Genomic DNA, 22,864 nt, shown 5'->3' on the forward strand with positions numbered 1-22,864 from the left:
TAAAAAAAAAGTGCACGCAGGGTACCCGGTGGTCTTATCTGTATTAAGCGTTATTTTATGCGGTTAGAGTCATACATCCACCCAGCAATAAAGGGTCATTTAAAACTGTATTAGTATAGTTTATTGCAATAGATTTAGAGAGATGGTGTTGAATTATGGGTTACACTTCGTAATTCTGAAGGTTCGTAATTCCGAAACACGTAAATTGCCTATACCTCGATGTTCGTTAATCCGAAAACGAAATGAGGTTCGAAGTTCCGAAGTGAGGTTCGTTGATCAGAAAACGAAATAAGGTTCGAAGTTCCGAAGGTTCGTTAATCCGAAAAAGAAATAAGGTTTGAAGTTCCGAAGGTTCGTTAGTCCGAAAACGAGATAGGGTTCGTTAATCATTTCGTTTTCGGACTAACGAACCTTCGGAATTACGAACCTCATTTCGTTTTCGGATTAACGAACCTTCGGAATTACGAACCTCACTCCGTTTTCGGATAAACGATTCTTCGGAATTACGAACCTCATTTCGTTTTCGGACTAGCGAACCTTCGGAATTACGAACCTTCGGAAATACGAATCTTCGGAATAACGAATCTTCGGAATATCCGAATCTTCGGAATATCTGAACCTTCGGAATAACGAAGCTTCGGAATTACGAATGTGTGCGGAATTTTGTAGCCCCCTTTGCCGATCAACATAACGTTCCTGAAGATGTACATGTATTGCATCAAGCCTAAACGATGGCGGTCTTCCTTTAGAAATTATCATGTTGTAAAATGTATTATGCATCTTATTGATATTTAATTTCACTGCCTTTATTATGGCTATTACTTTAGTTTGTTATATATTACCTTTGTATATTGTATATTTTGAAGTTCTGATACTGATGTGAATACATAAATAAAATAAAAGCAAAAGCAAATCAAATGAAATAAAATAAAGTAAAGTAAAATAAAATAAAATTAGAATGCACCTTTGTATGAGTGCAAAAGAGAAAGAGAGAGAAAAAAAAATCAAATTTCCATATCTTTTCCTGAGAAACATACAAATCACTGACCAAAATAAAAATTAGGCCTATGTTCTTCCGATTATGTTGACCTATATCATGTATAAGAGAACAAAATGAAGCGTGGGTTTTTGCAACCAATCACTTCACTCTCTCAAGGAAGATTTCATTTTTAACGGGACACTGTTAAAAGCATTCTTGATTTTCAAAATAATATCTTGTTGGAAGGTCAGGGGTAAAATAAATTTCTATAACAAAAATTAAAAATTTCCTGTAAAATTAAAACAATAAAAGAACATAATTCATTCATTTTGACAGGAATGGTAGGCGGATAAGGTGCATAAGTTTTAAGAGTATATCGCAAATTATCTGGCTATCGGCAAAGAAAAGAAACAACAGCTTTTCATTTTAGTAAAACAACGAACTCTTTGATGCCAAGTAGCAATATCCTCATGTTTTAAGGTAGATTACCTTTTGACTGTTTGCTCGAAGGACAAAACCTAGGATACTCACCAAGTGTCCTTGTATATCGCTGGAATATGAAGAGATCCTAACAGTATCTTCTTACAACATAGCCATTTTTACCATTAAATAATGATGCAAAGCATTAACATTCTTACGCTTTGAGGTCATTGACCTCTATAGAGATAATCAGACTGATGTCTTAATTTATTTAAAATGAATCCTATGACAACGGTGATAGTGTCATGCTTCAGCAGTAATTTGCAAAATGGATATGATCAGGTCAGTGCCTGTACTAACAAATCGTGTATAATTGTCAAGATGGCAGCTATTTGAATTTCTGACAATTAGACGTCTTTCCATGCAACCCTTCGACTTTTTGGGGACTTTCAGTAGATCATTTTGAGAAATTCTTTACAAAATAAATTCTTTTGCACTTTTTTAAGGTCATTCAGGGGTTCAATCACCAAATGGGTAATTTTCCTGGAATTTAAAGATGATGAGCGACCTCTACACATCTGCTCACATGCATCAGCTCCAAAATTAATTTTCTCCAATCTAATATCATTCATCAATCAAGTTTGGAGCTCCCATTGTATAGGCCTAACATATGCATGATAGGAGCTACCGTAACTACCAACACAACAGGCTTGAGGATTAGAAGCCTTTAAGCATCCAGCGGAGCATCATGTCTAAACATGGGACACAGAAATGGAATTTAATCGAGGTAAGCAGATTTCTAAATTATTTGTCGACCAAATCCAATAGAGTTTCTAACCAGTGGAAACTAAAAGAGATTATATAATAATGTTACCAATAGACACTGCCTCCAGTGTCTATATTTGCGTGTATTTCCGCGAGACTTTCTTAACCAATCGTACAGGCGATTGAATGCTGATTTGAAAGATTCAGTCTCTAATCGTAATCACCACACATTTGCAAAGATTGAGTACCTAAACTCTATCTGTAAATGATGATGGTGATGATGATAATAATAATAAGATTAACAATAGTAATAATAATAATAATGATGATAATGATTAATAGTAAGGTACTGTACAGAATTATAGAGTGCAGAAGCTATTCACTAGAGTAAGCCTTTACTGCATCACACGACTCATAAAATGTTTGTTGATGTTTTGTGAGTTTTGATGCAAAGTTATTTTACAGATGGTTCTTTCCTATCTTCCAGGGCTAAGCTATTTCAGGTCTTGGGGGTCACGCAAACGCAAATTTATGCTCGATAGCATTACTTTTGTTTAGAAGGATGGGAACTGTAAAAGCAGATAATCCATTAAACTACACCATATTGCCACCATGATCATGATGATGACTGGATTTACAACTGAAAAATCCTGGAATATAGCCAGGAGCTTGACCAAGACGTGCTTTCATTTGACCAAATGAGAATTAGACCAGGGGCCCGTTTCATAAAAATTTACAACTGTTGTAACTTTTCCATTATGGCAACTACCATGGCAACCGTGATTGTAATTGGCTGCTGAGCCCTGTTACCGTTGTAGTTGCCACAATGCCAAAGTTACAATAGTTGCAAGTCCTTAATGAAACGGGCCCCAGGTATATATTAGACCAATTGCAAATTAGATATAATTATTAGTTAACAAAATGGGTTAAGCCCATTTGTTAATAGACAAAAGGAGAATTAGTCCAACTGTTGTACGATCAAGTGGGTAAAACCGAATTTTCCACTGGCTCTGCTGCTGTTCCCTATATCAGCATCCCCTAAAAGTGAATTACCAGTTGGTCTTAACCCGATTTGACTAATGGCAGTTTAGCCTCATCCTATACATTGTCTAATTCCATTTCGTCTACGACCAGTTTACCTTTTGGTGTAATTGTCATTTGCCTATTTACCATTCCGTTTAATTTCCATTTGGTCTAATTTCTATTTGGTCTAAGATTTACATTATTTGGGATATGGTTATTAGGATTTATATGGGGTTTAGACGAAAAGGCGATTAGACCATTTGGCTACTCGAACCGAGTGGTCATGGGACCAAGTAAGAATTCGACCAAGTCCTATACAAAAGAACAGGTGGAAGTAAGAACAAACTGTTACTAGAGCAAATGGGTTTAGCTAATAATAGACGATCAGAGAGTTTGACCAACTGAAACTGCTAGACCAAGTGGAAACTACAAAAATAATATATGATAATAATGATAATAATAATACACACATATACAAGCACACACAAACACACACCCTCACATACACACACACCCACCCTCACCCAAACACAACACTTACCTCTAACATAACGCACACAACCTTATAACAAATAACGACACACACCAGGACGCACATACACTACACACCAGACTGGTGGTTGAAGACAATTAGTGTGCTGGGCGACAATATGTGGTCCCGGTATGTGGTTCTGGTCCCGGTATGTGGTTCTAAGTTTCTTTTTGCCGACACTTATTGGCGCAATATGCTTAAAATTGAGTCTGGCACGTGCAGCCCAAATTTTCGCGAGGCGACAATTTGTGGTGTCAGACTTTGCAGAAATTGTCGCGGGGTGACAATTTGTGCTGGGTGACAATTTGTGGTGCAACAGCGTTCTCAGACATACCTGACTGGAATGATAATTTAGATGTATACATGCATTCATAAATAAATCATTTGATGTTTGTGATATTCAGGAAACTGGTCAAGGGACAGTTACTTTCTTCATCATGCTCGTGACCGCGATCACATTTTGTGCAACAGGTATAACTGAAAATCTTTCTATATTAAACAGGTTATATCAGACCTATTCCCTATTTCATTTGAACTAGGCATGATGTTGGATCCGTGGTAACGTCAAGTTAATATCAATGCCGATTTTTTGTTGCATTACTGCACTGTTAGAAAATTTATCCTTAAAGGTCAAGTCCACCTAAAAAATGTTGATTTGAATCAATAGAGAAAAATTAGACAAGCACAATGCTGAAAATTTCATCAAAATCGGATGTAAAATAAGAAAGTTATGACATTTCAAAGTTTCGCTTATTTTTAACAAAATAGTTATATGAACGAGCCATTTACATCCAAATGAGAGAGTCGATGATGTCACTCACGCACTATTTCGTGTGTTTTTTATTGTTTGAATTATACAATATTTAAATTTTTACGAATTTGATGATTAGGACCTCCTTGCCTGAAACACAAAATGCTAGGATAATGGAATTCCACGTGTTCAGGGAGGAATGAAACTTCATTTCACATGACAATGCCGAGAAAATCAAAATATGTCATATTTCATATAATAAAATACAAAAGAAATAGTGAGTGAGTGATGTCATCAGTTCCCTCATTTGCATACCGACCGAGATGTGCAAAATAGAGCAAAACTTTAAAATTTCATAACTTTCTTATTTTACATCCGATTTTGATGAAATTTTCAGTGTTATTCTTGTTGAATTTTTCTCTTTTTATTCAAATCAAGTTTTTGTTGGGGTGGACTTGTCCTTTAAAATAAAAGAAGTTCCTGCAGCAGAGTCTCGAGAACACCTGTAATCTTACCAGATCATGTAAAATTACAGGAAATTGGTATTTGGTGTATGGAGCCTTACACATTTCCTTTAATAAAACACACTTTTCCCTTTTTTTAACAGACCTGTTTTGTTTAATTGCAGAAAAATCCCTATTTTATGAATTTACAGAATGATTCTGTTATTGCTTTCTGCAAATTCTTCTTTTTTCTGCAAAATCAGTTTTTTTTAAACAATGTGTATAGAGAGCTAAAGGACTTCTGATTAAAGTTAAGCGCTATATAAGCAAGTATGCTTATTATAAAGGCTTAATTTATATTTATTTCTCTTATATAAGTGATAAACACGTGACAAATATTGAATAGGTAAAATTATTATATTCATTTTAAACATTAAACATATTTTCAAAGTTTTTGGTGCATGGTAGTGTAAATACCTTTAGGTGGTTTCGTGCATGGACAGTTGAACTATTGGGAAATAAACATATAATTACTAGGACAAAAAAATGGGTTGGTTGAAGTAAATTCCAACTGATTTGGATCAAATGATTCATGAAGAACTCCATAATTAGTAAGCAGTAAGCTTGACAATTTAATGCATTTTCCGTTATACTCACAATTTAAGTTTAATTAAATTCAAGGTTCGCTGCACAGGATTTTCTTTTTCAGGGGGGGGGGTGGATTTAAATAAACTTCTGAAACCAGAATTGATAGGTTGACAGTTACTTTGAAATACATCGATACAAGCTATTAAATTAATGACATTGTGCAGCAAGCATATCGCATTGATTAACTTAACCTCGCGATAAAACTCGCTTGCCGCGCAAGACCTCTGTTTTAACCGATATTCAATAATTTACGTTTTTCAAGTGTCATCTATTCACTCGGCATTAAATATTGATGTTCATCAGCCTTTCTATTGAGGTTAGATGACAATAATCTTAATTGCGGTGACATGATTCGAAATCAATATTATTCCTTACTTTTACTCAAACCATCTTTGACATTTAATACGAAAATGATTGAACGGAAATGAATAAAGAAATAAATGAGTAAATAAGTAAACAAATATAAAGATAAATAAATAAATATATAGATGAATCGGTAAATTTTGTCCAAGAGACTCACACCGCCCCATAGATTAATAGGCCTTATTGATATGCACAACATGCGTTAAAGGGGGGGGGGGTACCCTAACCATTACCTGGCTTTATAAAAACCGAAAGGCCAGAAATTGGAAAATGGAAATTTGAAAATTAACTTTGAAGTCAAGCAAATGACAACTACCATATCTTAAAATTCACCTGTTTATCCCTTCATAATTTCATTGTAGCATCGCTTGACGTCCAAGATGTGTGCCCTCACGTGACCATGACGTCATGTCCAATCATTACTAGAGAGAATGGCGAAACTGTGCAATACATACCGAAACCCCTAACACCTGATCTGGATTGGATAACTCAAGAGATATCCAAAGATCATGAGATTTCTGAGGATGCTCGTCATTATTTTTGCACCGAACCAGGTACATATAATTTGGACATTTAATTATTGAAAAAAAAATGTTGTATGAATTGTTCACCCCCTTCATAAACATATGTTTCTGTTATTGCAAAATATCATTCTATTATCAGAGTATATTCTGTTATTGTGGAGGCGTTGTCATCTTGTAGTTAAGACCCTCGTCTTGTAATCATAGGAACGCAGGTTCGAATCCCATTCATGGAGTGTTTTCCTTCATTTATTCACATTGTCTTGCACTCAACCCAGATGAGGTGAATAGGTAACCGGCAAGATTAATCCTCGAATACCCCCATCTCACTAGATGGCGATTCCGCTGCGATCGTCAAAAATCGACAAAGCGTGGTATATCGTAGCTTGAACGTGGCTTGATCTTTTCAATCTTCTCCGTCGTACCTTGATCTTTTCTGAAGCGGCAAGGATCGCCACCATCTTCCTGGTCGCCACAAAATTTTGAACATGTTCAAAACTTACGTAGCGAGATCGCGGAGGTGCTAAAGCGCATCATAATCGAGTCAAGAGCGTATTACAAACGACATATTCCTAGCTGTAACGAAGCTCCAACGCACAAAGCGTAGTAGAAGCGCATTAAAAGCGGCACCGATCGCCCGTGTTTTTCAGGCCCGTTCCCAAGACAATTCTGCTACGCTGCTTCCGTTTACGAGGCGACTGCCTTGCGCTCGACACGCTTCACACCGTTTCCACCACGACGCTTTCCCTTTGGGTGGCATGTGGCACACGTTCTCAGCCCGCTGCAGGCATTCGCGTTGCGCTTTTGCTGCGCGGCTGATGTTGGTGGTGGTAGAGGAGGAGGAGGAAGAGGAGGAGGAGGAGGAGGTATAGTAGGAGGATGAAAATCTAACTGCTGAGCCAGCTTGAAAGAGAGAAAAAAAAGACGCTCGCATGTCTTGATGACGAAATGGGTTACCTCCGCAAAAATATATAAATTGAATATGTTTTAAAAATAGAATGAATTCTAACTACAGTGACAGTAAACAATATTAAATTTTTAATGATTCGATCACTGATGTATTGATTGGGAAAGCACACTTTATGGGGATTCTGGCATTGTGCCCCCCCCTTATGAGTGCTCTCACATCAGTAGACTACTTCTTGAAAGCAAATTTGAAAGGAATTTACCTAAAAATTTTGAGTGACACACTTTTGTGGAAAAAAATAAACAAAATATAAAACATTTTTATGCTCTTTTATGAAATTCTGGATGCATCCTTCATATTAACTATTAGGCTCATCGACATCTTTTGAGTGAAATTTTAATATAATTATGACTTAAGTGACAGCCAGGATCGGACCCAGTATCTTTTTGGCCTCCTCCTTGTACTGTCCTCGTATCAGGTCCTCGTATTCAACTTCTAATTGAAGTTGTTGTATAATGCTAAGATGTATAAGTCCAACCAAATTCTGGACATCCATCTTGGTCGGAGGTTGGCAATCGACTGAAAAATGTCTCATGTGCCGCGATCAATATGCTGATTGCTTGAAATCGTTTCAAGAACCCATCATGAACGTAACACAATCGTTCCATTCGTAGCACCACCGTACCGAGGTCCTAATTAGCGTATGGGCCTCGTTGTACGGTCGCTTTGATCGCAGAAGCAGCGCATCACATCTGCCTCAAATCGTGGCAAGAGAGTGGCAGCGTCGTACTACCAGCGTATTATCATCGCCTTCAGCGCAGGTCCGTCGCAGTGAAGTTGTAGTGCAATCGCCTCGCAGGCTAAAAATAGAATTCGAGGACGATTCTGCTACGCTTTGCGGGATTTAGACAGATCGCCATGGTCGCCATGGTCGCCATGATCGCCATCCTAGTGAGATGGGGGGAGCTAAAGCCGGACTAATACAGAAAAGGCAACTAGATAATCGGCGCATCATAAATGCTATTCATGTGACGTATTGTTTAATATGCAAACTGAAAGTAAAATTGATTGAAATGAGAATTAACATACAAAACTGGGTAAATTGTATTTCAAAACAACATATTATTAAATGAAAAGGTGATTATGTTGCCAGGCTTCCTACCCGTCTTCATGCGATTTCCGTTTGCACTTGAAGTTAAGATTGGTGTTAAAACAGAAACGTGAAAACGAAATAGAGTCATTTTTGGAAATATGATAGCTACACTTGCTATATGAGCGGGGTTCTCTACTCTACTTCTATTTTCTTATAATCACACATGGAAAACCAAATTTAAATGTCTCAATTTTCCATGATGATTAGTTTAAAAAACATAGTGATGGAGAGAGTGGAAGAGAGAGAGAGAGAGACCAAACACTGAAAAAGGAACATAAGCGTAAGCATATCTTGCATCTTACACTGAACAGTACAGTGATTCAAGGAAGTATAGGATGTGAAATAAAACATAATTATAGCTGGATAAAGAATTTTTACATCAAATATACCCCTCTTTGAACAATTATTTAAAGCTTTCTGTTAAGATTCTTTTGCACTAAAATGACATTTTTGTGTAAAATGGGAGCATCGAGGCTGATCCTCTCATTGTAATTGTATATATGTATGTATTTGTAATTGTATATATTTATGTATTTAATTTATGTTTTTGTTGGGTACTCAAAACTAATTTACAAGGTAAATACGGATTTATACAAGTTAGATGACAAAAAACTTTTGAAAATGGTGCACGATCTTATGTTTTGCAGCAATAGAATATTCAGATCTGTACTTCACCTTTTCGATTTTTCATGCTATTGAGATGTCGAATGACACTGTTCTTTCTAGTATGTATACTCATGCATTCTTCATCAAGACGACGCAACTTGCCATGAAAGGATGATTGATTAATTAAGATAATGTTCTCTGATGCAGATCACTTGTCTCATGCGTTAATATGATTACGGCATTGTATAGGTTTTTAACAAGATACACGTCGATATTCAATATAATTGACACGAGACCCGAAGAGTGATGATTAATCACCTTTTTTTTCAGTGGCGGACCGTCACCCGAAGAAGACAAAATGATTGGAGGGGTACTGTATTATTTGTAAACAATGCTGTGCCCTCCAATGCTTTTTCTCTTCCGGGTCATGGTCCACTACTGCCGTTTTTTCATTCAGGGTGTAGCTGAATCGTCTGATCTTGTATAGTGTTGTCTGTATTGTCATCAGACCTGGTTGTGTTAACCCGAGACGAATAATTACTAAATTGATTATTAGTCAATGTCAAATACTTTTTCGTACATTTGCCTCTTCACCAGATGATATAATGTTATGTTTGAGGTGATTCCATAAAATATTCAACCCTTTTTCACGTTCCACCCCATTGTTCCCATTTCTTAATTCACTCCGTAGACTTACCAAGTCATGGTCCTTCGAGAAAATTGCAGACTGTCATAAAAACCGGATATCAGAGACAGAATATTTCATGAAGGTCTCACATACATGGGGTCGGACGTGAATATTTTATAGATTTGCTCTTTACCCTTAATGTCATACGGACACCTTTCCAGAATAATGATCATTCCTTTACCAATATTTACAGATGACATTCATTCAAGCATTGTTACTCATGATAGTGCTTTCCTGTCTCCTTGGTTGTAGGCCCTATTATTTCTCCTATGTTCTGTAAATTTTCATTTCTATTTTTTTTTGTTAAAATGCAACACAAATTACAATCAAACACACTGAATAGAGTCTTAAATTTAAATTTTTTGTCATTTGTACCTTTTCTTAATCGTGCCTTTCTTTTATATATTTTATTGTAACGTTACCCTCCACTTAAACTGCGAATGGTAATATTGAAGAGTAAGTCGATGTTTTTCTTGGCAATCCCATGTACTTCCTGCGACACCTTGAAAAGGTTTTTTGACCATCCAGTATTCATATACGCCAATACTTCAATACTACGGTAACATTAATTTTACTCGGGCCCTATCCACATAAGAAGACGTTTAAATAATTGTAATAATGGTAACTGACCTGATAGAAATATCCCGTTTGTCGCTTAAATAACAAGTCCACCCCAACAAAAAGTTGAGTTGAATAAAAACAGAAAAATCCAACAAGTAGAACACTTATTATTATCTTTTGAATTAAATTCGGATGTAAATAGGAAAGTTAAGACATCTAAAAGTTTTGCTTAATTTCACAGAACAGTTATTTAGTACATCGTGGTCGGTATGCAAATAAGGAGACAGCACAGGGTGACCAGATGTCCCGTATTTCCCGGGATCGTCCCGTATTTTGCTCCTGTGTCCCGGCGTCCCGACAAACCCTTCCCGGGACGCCTATTTGTCCCGTATTTCAGAATATTGAACAAAATGTAGTAAATACATTTAAAATTGACGAATTTTCATCAAGTAACCAACAGATAACGGATAACGAAACAGAGGCAACATTAAAATTGATAATTAAACCTTTGCAAGTTCTTCGGTGATTTTCTTGCTAATTAACCCAATACATTGCAAACTGGCCTCCCGCCTGTGTGCGGCAGGTACTGGCTATAGGCAATTAGGATCGGAGCAGATTCTCAATGGTGCAAACAATGACATGATAAACAGTTTTTCCACCAAAATAATCACAAAATCGGCGGAAAATTGTATTATATTATGGATTCTCAGGTTACTGATTTGGAGATGTGATCGAAGAAAGAAGTTTTATGAGTTTTCATAACTAGATCTAGTTGTTACAGCTTTCGTTTTGAGTCTTGTTGTGTATCATGCCGCGATGTTTCATCTAATTTTTAAGTTGACAATGTCTCACTTTGAAATTGTATTCATTTCTGAAACATTTTATTTTTTATTTGAAAGATATATTTAAAAAGCACCAAATATCATGATTTTTGTGAGATGATTGGATTTTTTTGTTTGCTTGAAGTTTAAACTTTTCTTTCTTTTCTATCCTTCTATATATCCTTCCTGCTTGCCCTGTTTGGTTCCATCTATCTTTATTTCCTATCTTTCTTTTATGATCCTTCCTCTCTCTCTCTCTCTGTTCATTTTTCTTTCTTTCCTTATTTCTCTTACCTGCCTTCTTTTTCAAAGTTTTATTTCCTTCATTCTTTTTTCCTTAAACTTTTTTTTGCTTCCTTCTCCCCTTCTCCGTTTTCTTTTCGTCCGTTCTCTCCTTCCATTTTTTTCTTTTTTTTTCATTCTCTCCTCCCTTCATTCTTTCCTCTCTCTTTTTCCTCCTTTCTTTCTTTCTTTCTTTCTTTCTTTCTTCTTTCTTTCTTTCTTTCTTTCTTTCATTCTTTAGTTTATTTTTCGTTTATTCTTTTCCCTTATTCCTTTTATTCTTTTCCCTTATTCCTTTTTTCCCTTCTTCCTTCCTTCTTCCCTTCCTGTTTTTCTTCTTTCTTTGTTTCTTACTTTCAAAGAATGAAGAAAACATGACTTTCCTTCATTTTTTCTTTCCTCTTCCTTTTTTCTCATTTATTTTGTCTTTGAATTTACACATTTATTCATCTTCCCTTTCTTTCTTTCTACATCAATTCAAAGAATGACGTTGACTCTTTTATTCTATTTCTTTTATTCTTTTTTCCCTTCATTTTCCCCTTCATTTTTTTCTTTCTTCTCAATTCATCTCCTTTCGTTTTTTTTCTTTCTCTCCTTCATTCTTTCGTTCACCCTCCATTCCAATTCTTTATATTTTTTTTCACAAGGCTAACATCACTGTGTATATAGCCTTCTTTGTTGATCTTTTTTGTCGTTTGTCCCGTATTTCATTTTGTGAAATCTGGTCACCCTGAGACAGCATTACGTCATACACTCACTATTTCCTTTGTATTTTATTATATGAAATATTCTAATTTCCTCCTCATTATCAAGTGAAAAACGATTAATTCCTCCCTCAACATGTGGAATTAGCAATGTTCAATACTACATGGTTCAGTCAATTTTATCCTCATTGTTAAATATGTAAAAAATGAAATGTTGTTTAATTCAAATAATAAAAAATGAAGAACTAGTTTAAAGGACATAATCGATTGTCTAAATTGCATGTCACTGAATTGTGAAAAAAAAATCAAAACTAAAAATGTCATAACTCTCCTTTTAATCCGATTTTGATGGATTATTCAGCGTTATGCAAGTTTGGTTATTCTCTATTTATTCAAATAAAATTTTCCGGGGTAGACTTGGTTACACTTCGTAATTCCGAAACACGTAAAATGCCTATGCCTCGATGTTCGTTAATCCGAAAACGTAAAAGGGTTCGTTAATCCGAACATTTGTGGCGTTAATCCGAAGGTTCAATAATCCGAAAACGAAATAAGGGTCGATGTTCCGAAGATTCGTTAGTCCGAAAACGAAATAGGGTTAGTTAATCACTTCTTTTTCGGACTAATGAACCTTCGGAATTACGAACCTCATTTCTTTTTCGGATTAACAAACCTTCGGAAATACGAACCTCATTTATTTTTGGGACTAACGAACTTTCGGAATTACGAACCTTCGGAAATACGAATCTTCGGAATAACGAACCTTCGGAATATTACGAATGTATGCGGGTAGACTTGACCTTTAAGTCAATGTTACAATTTGTAAATATGTTAGGGACAGCAATATTCGATAATTAATGATAGGCCCATTATTTTTTTAGTTATCAATTTGAAGACTTACTATGAAATGTGTTTACATGGCATACTAAGACACGGTTTGCAAATGAATAATTGTCTATTTATTTTGTGATTAATGAATTAATCAGTCAATCAATAAGTGTATTTATTTGATGTTATTGTTATTTTTGTTTCAAGTTCATTTACTTATTATGATTATTGTCGTTTTTCGGAGGGGGGGGGAAATTATGTGACGTTTACTTCAAAACAAGAAGTGTCATATCGTGGGTAGCATGGAGGTATCAGACTCCTGATAAGACATTAAGTGGAGTCATATGAATCAGTCCCCCTCCTGCATTAAATCAGTGTCAACTGTTATGCAAGGGAGGTTAGCGAATGTAATGGTCGAGTCCGGAGACATGGTTGCTATATGATCATACAACAATTGAAAAAGATTTTCATATGATATTATTTCTAACCAGTTTAATCTAAATGTTCGTTGTGCTACTTGTTATGGGCATGGTGTATTTTTCAGCACACAAATTCTTAAATGTCATACAAACAATATAATTCTTTTCTATCTTTCGTTCTGCTTTTGCAGCATGCCTTTCGAATCCCTGCCAGTATGGAGGAACTTGCGAGGAAACAGAAATTGGATTCTCCTGTCTCTGCTTCGATGGTTACCATGGTAACAAATGCGAGAATGGTAAGTGACCACAACCCTAATCCTAACATATTCATAGCCATAACTGTAGCCTTTATTTCCTTTGCCACGATGTGAATCAATTTACTTGCAATATTATATCATACACTTCGTCGTCCATGAGCTAATAATAAAAAATAATAAATAAATCCCATTCAATTTCAATACTGAATCTACGAGGCACAATTAACGTCTTCAGTTTGGCGTGGTGATTTATTGTGTCCCAATATAGGATTTTTTTTGTCTGATTTATGTGGTGTCATTTTCCTTCGCTCATTCGGTATAGCAAACACAAAATCCACTTTCTTAAAAGAATTTTGGTTTTAGATTTCTATATTACGTTCACACCAAACAATCCATTAACCATAATGTCAAAGGTGCTATTATTAACATATCTTTCAGTTTTTGTAGTTTTGTATCAATATGTATAGACACGAAAGTCCTGTCTGTAAAGCTTCTTGGTGATAATATATCCGAGGGACCACTTGCTCTGACATCCCGTCTGCGCTCTAACACGTATTTCCTGATACATCAACACCAATGGAACATGAATCTGTCTCAGCTGGCTTGTCAGTACCTAGGATTTGAAGGTACTTAACACTTTATATGATTTGCCGATCATCGATGTTATCCTAGTCATTGCCATCATTACCATCGTCATCATCATCATCATCATCATCATCACTATCATGTACATCATCATCATCAACATCATCACCATCATGATAATCCTCATCATTACATTTTGATATTTGTATGTACGGCCTGCCGGTTCACTCTTCATTCAAGTGCCCCTATTTACTAAAATATTCATGGGGAATAGGAAAAAGAGGTTCGGGTTCGTGGAATCAAAGGTAGTGGCTCATTTTATTTAAAGTATAATTTTAACAAGTAGGTTTCTATGGCAAGGAATTGATCGGAGCGTTTTATATATCAAGATTAATGTACAACTGTAATACTTCAACGCTTGAAGACTCTGGTATCTTATCAAAATATGATTTTATGATTTCAAGGGTAAAGGGAAGGCTGATTAGTTCTTGTAGTAACTGTTTACACGATACAATCGTTCATTTTTTTATTCAATGTACGGGAAGCATCGTGTTCAGTAACTCGTTCTATATGTAAATACAGTATATGTGTACATATGTAGTATATGTATATATTCCGAAGGTTCGTAATTCCGAAGGTTCTTTATTCCGAAGGTTAGTAATTCCGAAACACGTAAATTGCCTATACCTCGATGTTCGTTAATCCGAAAACGTAAAAGGGTTCGTTAATCCGAACATTTGTGGCATTATTCCGAAGGTTCGACAGTACGAAAACGAAATAAGGTTCGTTGTTCCGAAGGTTCGTTAATCTGAAAACGAAATAAGGTTCGTTAGTCCGAAAACGAAATAACGTTCGTTAATCATTTCATTTTCGGTCTAATGAACCTTCGGAATTACGAACCTCATTTAGTTTTCGGATTATCGAACCTTCGGAATTACGAACCTCACTTCGTTTTCGGACTTACGAATCTTCGGAATAACGAACCTTCGGAATATCCGAACCTTCGGAATAACGAAGCTTCGGAAATACGAATGCATGCGTATATTTGTTCGACAAAGCTTGTGATTTGCTTTCTTTACATTCCCTCATCTCAAACAAGGAGTATTTGCTACTGTAAGCGGTGCGCTGTATGATTTCATCGACCCCCCTTCTGAGGTTGTATCAGTGGTGTGTCCTGATGACGTCATGAACATAACTGACTGCTGGTTCGAGACTAGAGTTGGTGGAATCAACGAAAGCGAGACGATAGCCCTAATATGTTGCCCTGGTGAGTATATCTGCTACGCGACTATTGCCGAAATACTATTACTACCACTAATTTTGTTATCAAATACATAATCATCACCATCATCATCGAGACAGCTTAAAGCACAAGTCCACCCTAACACAAAATTTATGTGAATAAAAAGAGAAAAATCCAACCAACATAACACTGAAAATTTCTTCAGATTCGGATGTGAAATAAGAAAGTTATGACATTTTAAACTTTCGCTTAAAATTCACAAAGCAGTTATATGCACATCCTAGTCGGTATGAAAATGAGGAGACTGATGACATCATCCACTATTACTTTTTTAATTCATTATATGAAATATGAAATATTCTAATTTTCTTTTCATTGTCAAGTGAAACAATAATAATTCCTCCCTGAACATATGGAATTAGCATTTATTAATGCTATATGGTTCAGTCAAGTTGGTCCATATTGTCAAATTTGTAAAAATTGAAATATTGTATAATTCAAACAAAAACAAAACAAAACCAATTAGTGACTGAGGGACATCATCGACTGTCTCATTTGCATGTCACCGAGTCATGCATATCACTGTTTTTGAAAAATAAGCGAAACTTTCAAATGTCATAACTTTCTTATTTTATATTCGATTTTGATGAAACTTTCTGCGTTATGCTAGCTTGATTTTTCTCTATTTATTTAAATCAACATTTTCCTGTGTTGGACTTGACCTTTAAGTCAATTATGTATTTAAATGCTCCAATATGATAAGAAGTAAATAGGGAGGGGAGGAGTAGACATGTACCAGTGTTCAGGGTATTTTGGTATGATACTACAGTATAAGTTGCAGTTTTAATATTAGAATAATAATCATCGCTGTTATTATTTTTTTTCATTAATTGGAAAAATCCTAGGCCTAATATGATTAAAATGGTCCTAGAGATTTGACCATCCCTTGCCAACTACACTGGCACCACAAGGTATAATACCTTGCTATATTTTAAGCAATGTTGTGTCCTCGCAGTATAATGTGGGAAAAGATATGACGATGTGAACTAAAATGAAATGAGAAAATTAGGACGCAATGTATTACCAATAATTCTAGTTTATTCATTATCTTATTCAATATTTTTCACACCCTGATTTAATAACGTGTATCTTGCCATTTACCACAGTGAACTCGTGTAATGTATCTGGTAGACCTCTTGGCCTTGAAAGTGGTGCGTTACCGCATTCGGCAATATCTGAGTCGGATTGCTATGAAGCTAACCTGCACTGCGGTCGTTATGGTCGGTTGAACCTTAATGGTGCCTGGATTCCATTCAATTCCGATGAGTATCAATGGATGCAGGTCCAGTTCGAGTCCAGTTATATAATAACGGCTGTAACCGTTCAGGGAAGACACAACTACAATCATTGGGTCACATCATTTGTCGTTTCTTCTAGTTTGGACAACATTACTTGGACTGATTATCTAAATGTGTACACTGGATCAGTCGAGGTAATGAGAAAAGGGGTGAAAATATGACCGTACAACCGTAGAAAATAATCTGATGATAAACTTTCAGTCATGTTGTCTAAAAAATAGCAAAAATAAAGCAATATTCCAAACAATAATTTTGTCAACATTGTGTGAGAAACTGTCACAAATCTATACCGTCCAATTTTCTTTCAAACTATATATTTTATTGAATAATTGTTTTATTCTAGGTATTTCCAGGAAATGATGATAGAAATAGCTACGTGACTCATATGTTCATTAGACCAATCGTTGGGCGATTTTTTCGGATTCATCCAAAGACATTTTACGGCCGTATAGCTATGAGGATGGAACTATATGGGTTTGGACCTGTAACAGATGTCATAGGTATGTACAGAAGGGGTCCACCCGCCAGTCATAAGGACCACTAGTCATGATAGCAATAAGGGTCGCTATTCATAAGGGTCTTTGTTCATAGAGGTCGCTAGTCATAATCAACGATGGGGGGTCGCCATTCATAATCCAACAAGAGGGTCGCTAGTCATAATCAAGGAAGTGTGTCGCCAGTAATAAGGAGGAAAAGGGTTCGTTGATCATAAGGGTCGCCAGTCATAATAGTGGATGAGAGTCGCCATTAATCATAGTAGATGAGGTTCGCCAGTCTTAATAGTAGAAGAGGTTCGCTATTCATAATAGAAATGGTTCGCCAGTCATATTAGTAGATAGATCTGTTTTTCGTGTGCTAAATTCTTTCACGCGACACCCCACACCATACATGCATGTACAATACGACTGATGGTCATCATCGTATACATGTTTTATGCCCCCTGAGCCGCCGGCGAGCCTCTCCTATAACAGCTGGCTGGAGATATTCGAAATGCAGGGCCTACAATAGATTAACGTCAGACCGCAGGTCCCTGTGCTAATGAGCAAAAGGGCCAGATTCATCCAGATCATCTCGTGGATGAATCCTCCTCCTTGCAAAATCTCGTGATTTGTGAGATTTTCTTTCTTTGAGAATTTACCTGTTTTACATGTAACCTCTAGTTAAATGAAGTATCATTGCACGATCAGATAGAGTAAATGTTATTCTTTCACATTGGTCATTTATTTTGTATACAATATTTTGATAAATAAGTAATTTTTTGGCCTGAAAATGTGCCTCAAAACTGAATTTTCTTCCATAAAGCTGAACTTCTCCACTTTCTTACAATGGCATTCTGGATATGCAACACCTTTTAATCGGGTCAAGATCACACACTTTTCCCACCAAGGTACAAGGCGAGATTTCTGAAATTTTGTACTTGCATGAAATCCAGAGTTCTGATTGGCTTGATATTCTTTAAAAGGCCATGTTGTTACATGAGTTTTATATTTCCCCCATAAAATCCCACCTTTGTCACTCCGGAGTATCAGAGCGAGTTTTGTACCTTGATGTTCGGGTAGGTGTAGTGAAGTGGAGTGAAACCTACACTGTACACGAACATCACTTGAGGTACGGCCACTCCAGCGCAGAACTGTATGTGATGTGTTGACCTTTGCGCGGGCGGCCGCCGCCCCAGGCAGGACAAGTGCTAGCGCAGCATCAGCGCTGCACAACTTGAAAGTCAAATTTACCGGCGCGGCGGTACCAAGAACTAATTAGCCAATTTGAAATTGGTTTTCATTTATGAATTATAATTAAGATACAATTCTATTCAAATGACTGCCATATATTTTGATCATCGAGATTGGAGACTCCTTATCAACTTTTATACTGATCTGTTATTCATTTCAGCGGCACTGAACGTTGAAGGCAAACCTGGATGTCGTCCTCCTTTGCTAGGAGAGGGGCTCGGAGTAGAGGACGGTCGCATACCAGACAGCAGTTTGACTGCCTCATCGTTCTTTGCAGCCGACCATGAACCTTACAGGGGCAGACTTAATACACCCGAAGATCTTGGCATAACCGTCGGAGCATGGGTCGCCGTTAAGGCAGATAGCAACAAATGGGTGAAAGTAATTTTTTTCAACGTGTCTGAATATAATTTAGCTCATGTTGTAGTATTCCTTCGTCGATAGCCTGTGTTCGCTCTGCGATATGTAGGCTTTAAGAGACACGGTATAGAGAACCGAAGTGATGACGTCATAAATTTTCTTTAAACATTTAAGCGTGTTTGAAACAATTTTTTGTGTATAACATGATGAACCCCCCCACACACAGTTAAAATGTGGTGGGAATTGGTCCATGGGGGCCTTAGATATGACTCCATGAATACATAATTCGCCCCATTGAAGCCAGTGTATCATTTGTATGGTTCTAAATACTTTGACTTTAATGGGGGTAATTATGTATTCATGAGGTCATTACTTGGGGCCCGATGGACCAATTCCCACCAAATGTTGGTTGTGGGGTGTTTTCATCATGCTCTACCGAAATATGCTATCGAAAATGCTGATACATAAAAAGTGAAAATTGATGACGTCACACTTCGTTACTCTATTATTGCAAGACCTTTAACATTCATTAATACGAACAAGGATTCGTGACATCAAAGTTCACTTTTTGACATAAGAAAATTGAATTCTTCATACCAAGAAAAAAATATCGTATTTCTTGATTGACATCAAGAAGTAAATTTTGGATATGACTCCTGATAACACGAACAACGCGGCCATACACCCACGTCGCTGAACATCCTTAAAAGAAAATTCACTATTCTCATGATTCGGACAGGGTGGGGGGGGGGGGGTGAGGAGATTACATCAAGATGACGTCATTTCTAAATAACGGGAGTAAGCCTGATAGAGTAACACAACCGAATCCTTGGGTTTCCCTGTTTTCCTTCTCTCTCCCTAATCTTTTATCCCAGTAATTGAAAAAAAATAAGGGGAAAGGAAACGATTCGGTGATCAGTTCTGTTATAATTTGAACCCCTTTCTAGTATTTATTGTTCTTCAGTACTTTCCTACTTGTAACGTATTTAGTCGATTCTTTGTCTTTGCGAGAGTCCAAATAAGAGCCCGCTCTTATCTACGTTCGTAAACCGTATTTTAGTGCAAACCAGTTTAAAGGTCAAGTCCACCCTAAACAGAAATCAATTTTAATGACGAGAGAACAATCGACAAGCATAATGCTGAAAATTCTATCAAAATTGGATGTAAAATAAGAAAGTTATGACATTTTAAAGTTTTGTTCATTTTTTTGTCACAAAACAGTTATTTGAACAACTCAATGATATGCAATTATGAAACAATTATTATCCACATGTTCAGGGAGGAATAACACTTATTTTCACATGGAAATATGGAGAAACTTGAAATATTTCTTATAGTAAAAAAATGAAGGAAATAGTGATCGACATCATCGACTCTCTCATTTGCATATCACTGAATTGTGCATATATTAAGCACTAAAATTTGTTGCATTCCTCAGATGCTAGTGTAGTATACGGAATCATTGATTGACAACGAAAAACAGATTTTTTTTTGAAAATTAAATTGATGAAAAAAATGCTATCGGTGATCAATGTTAACTAAACTATCTAGAGAACCAATTACGTAATATGTAATAATGAACATTTTTATACTTCCAATTCCAATTTATATGATTATCTGACCTCCGTTTAATCAATGAAAAACTGGAATTACAAGGTTATATATTATACATGAATATGCAAGCTAGTTCGACGATGAGTGACAAAGATGCTGTCAACATTGATTCAAGTCATATTTCATTCATAATACACACACATAGTGTATAGTGACTATTGCTTTTCTACAGTGCGTATAAAAAAGTTTACACTTTGAAAAAGCCCTGGGAATTAAAAAAATATATAACATGTGGGTAATTTTTTTTTACATACAATCTTGGGTCTGGGTCTCACCTTTCCGATGAAAGTAAAAGTTTTGACATAATGCTACACTTGAGTGAGCACTGTCCATTTTTGTAAAGCTTGCTGAAATCTGTTTGCGCCGAATTGCTCGTTTTCACGCTGAGTGGATTGGAAAAGGCGAAATCAAACTTACCCTGCGAAACATTTCTCATACATTCCCTTGCACTTTTCATTAATTGAAATCAAACAGATACATTCAAGCATTTTGTAACAATTTTGCCACCCAAATTAAACTTTTAGCATTTAGCAAGCACAACCTTTACCCTTTTTGTGCCGGGTGGATCTGAGGACATAACTGAATCTGCAAAAAAAATTATATCGGATATCTCCAGCATTTTTCATTTAGTTTTTAGTATTCAAAGTGGGTTTACATTTCATTTTTCATTAAACACTCATTTCTCCACACTTTCCCCAAGCTTGACAATGATTAACAAAATCAAAACAAACCTAAGCCATTTCATGTAAATCACAGCTCAGTGTAAAGCAATTATCGTCACGATGGCCTCGGTGTGTAAGGGAGTGGGGTGGGGTGCAGTGGCATTCTTCGAAGTGTTTTGTGCAAAGAAACCAATTAGAAAAGGTAAAAGATATCTTCAAATCAATTTTACTAGCTTATTTCCATGTATTCTTCATGATTAAGGTCTACTTTTATTCGCATAACTATTCCAAGGTTCTGCGCAAATCATTTTTCACTAACTTTTCAAAAGTAAGTGGTGCTCACTCAAGCTGAAATATTTTTTGACAGTTATATCGTCATCTGCTTAAATGGATCTGTACCAATGTTAAACCATGGAAAAATCTTCAGGATATTACAAATGTATAATTTTACAGGATTTTTATCTAAGTGTATTTTTTATACGCACTGTATACACAATGCCGATGTGTGCATTCGGGAACCAGTGAAGAGGTTTTCTCTAGTTGTATTTACATTTTATCCTCTTCTCTTCGACATTCCGAATTTTCTAAAGGTTGAACTTAACAATGAAACTTTGGTTACTGGTGTAATCAGTCAAGGACGAGCTCGCGAAGCATCTGGTCAAATGGTCACGTCGTTACATATCTCATACTCAAGGGACAATACCAATTGGATCTTTGCACTGGAAGACCAATGTGGCGTGAGGAAAGTGAGTAATAATGATAATAGGCCTATGTGTATGATAATAATGTATGCTGTAAATCGATTTCAGGGGTCTTAAATCACTTTTAATACATTCGATTTGTTGAATGCTTCTTTTAGTTTGCATTAATTTAGATTCTATTTTTATCAGGACTACTGTTGATAAAAAAAATTAAATGAAATAAGAAATAAGGTACGGATATCGATTTTTCAAAATAAAATTGATGATGCTAACCATAGAATTTTTGTTTTAAGGAAGTGTGTGATTATCATTACTATAAAATCAACAATGATGCTAATATAATACATGTATGTTATTGTTTTCTCGTGTGTTTTCTACATCAGACATATCCAGGAAACTTTGATGGAAACTCGTATGTGACGACATTATTCCCTCATCCCGTTACTGCACGCTTTGTCCGATTTCATCCTGTGAAGTATCGGAAGAACCCGTCTATGAGATTTGAAGTACTCGGTATAAACAACTAATCTAGTCAACAACCATAACTACTCATTTAAAGTTTCCATTGCCTTTTGCTCTTTGATAGTATTTTCTGTTGTTTTCCAGGCACATCCGGATATTCATGGACGCATCCCTACGCCTGTACCCACACACTTCAATGCAGAAACACCTGCAAATACACAGAAACAACACACAGACATACACCCTCACGCATATATGCCAATAGGGGGGGGGGGGGGGGGACTCATTTAACTTTGACATCGAATGTGGGAATGAGTGCACGTAATGCGATATCCTGAATTTAATCCACAAACCGGGCTTATTTTTGGACATAGTAAACACAAACGTAAGCATTCCCGAAATCCGAGCCCATATTAAAAAAAGTATTATGCATATATTAGACAATGCGTCACACAAAAAGGAAAACCCCCCCGGGGGG

The 22,864-nt window shown here is 36.3% G+C and overlaps 1 protein-coding gene across 1 annotated transcript; it reads left to right on the forward strand.

Moving 5' to 3' along the window:
* Positions 1-2,170: 2,170 nt before the first annotated feature.
* LOC121431311 (EGF-like repeat and discoidin I-like domain-containing protein 3) lies at positions 2,171-22,597 on the forward strand. Its single transcript, XM_041628822.1, has 12 exons — positions 2,171-2,186; positions 3,409-3,521; positions 4,124-4,190; positions 6,287-6,478; positions 13,606-13,710; positions 14,139-14,297; positions 15,356-15,523; positions 16,666-16,991; positions 17,201-17,357; positions 18,748-18,968; positions 21,814-21,969; positions 22,308-22,597. The coding sequence occupies exons 1-12, from the start codon at positions 2,171-2,173 to the stop codon at positions 22,449-22,451; spliced, it is 1,824 nt and encodes a 607-aa protein (XP_041484756.1). The 3' UTR covers positions 22,452-22,597.
* Positions 22,598-22,864: the final 267 nt, after the last annotated feature.

The sequence above is a fragment of the Lytechinus variegatus genome, chromosome 17, assembly GCF_018143015.1.
Source record: "Lytechinus variegatus isolate NC3 chromosome 17, Lvar_3.0, whole genome shotgun sequence".
Classification (NCBI taxonomy): Eukaryota; Metazoa; Echinodermata; class Echinoidea; order Temnopleuroida; family Toxopneustidae; genus Lytechinus; species Lytechinus variegatus.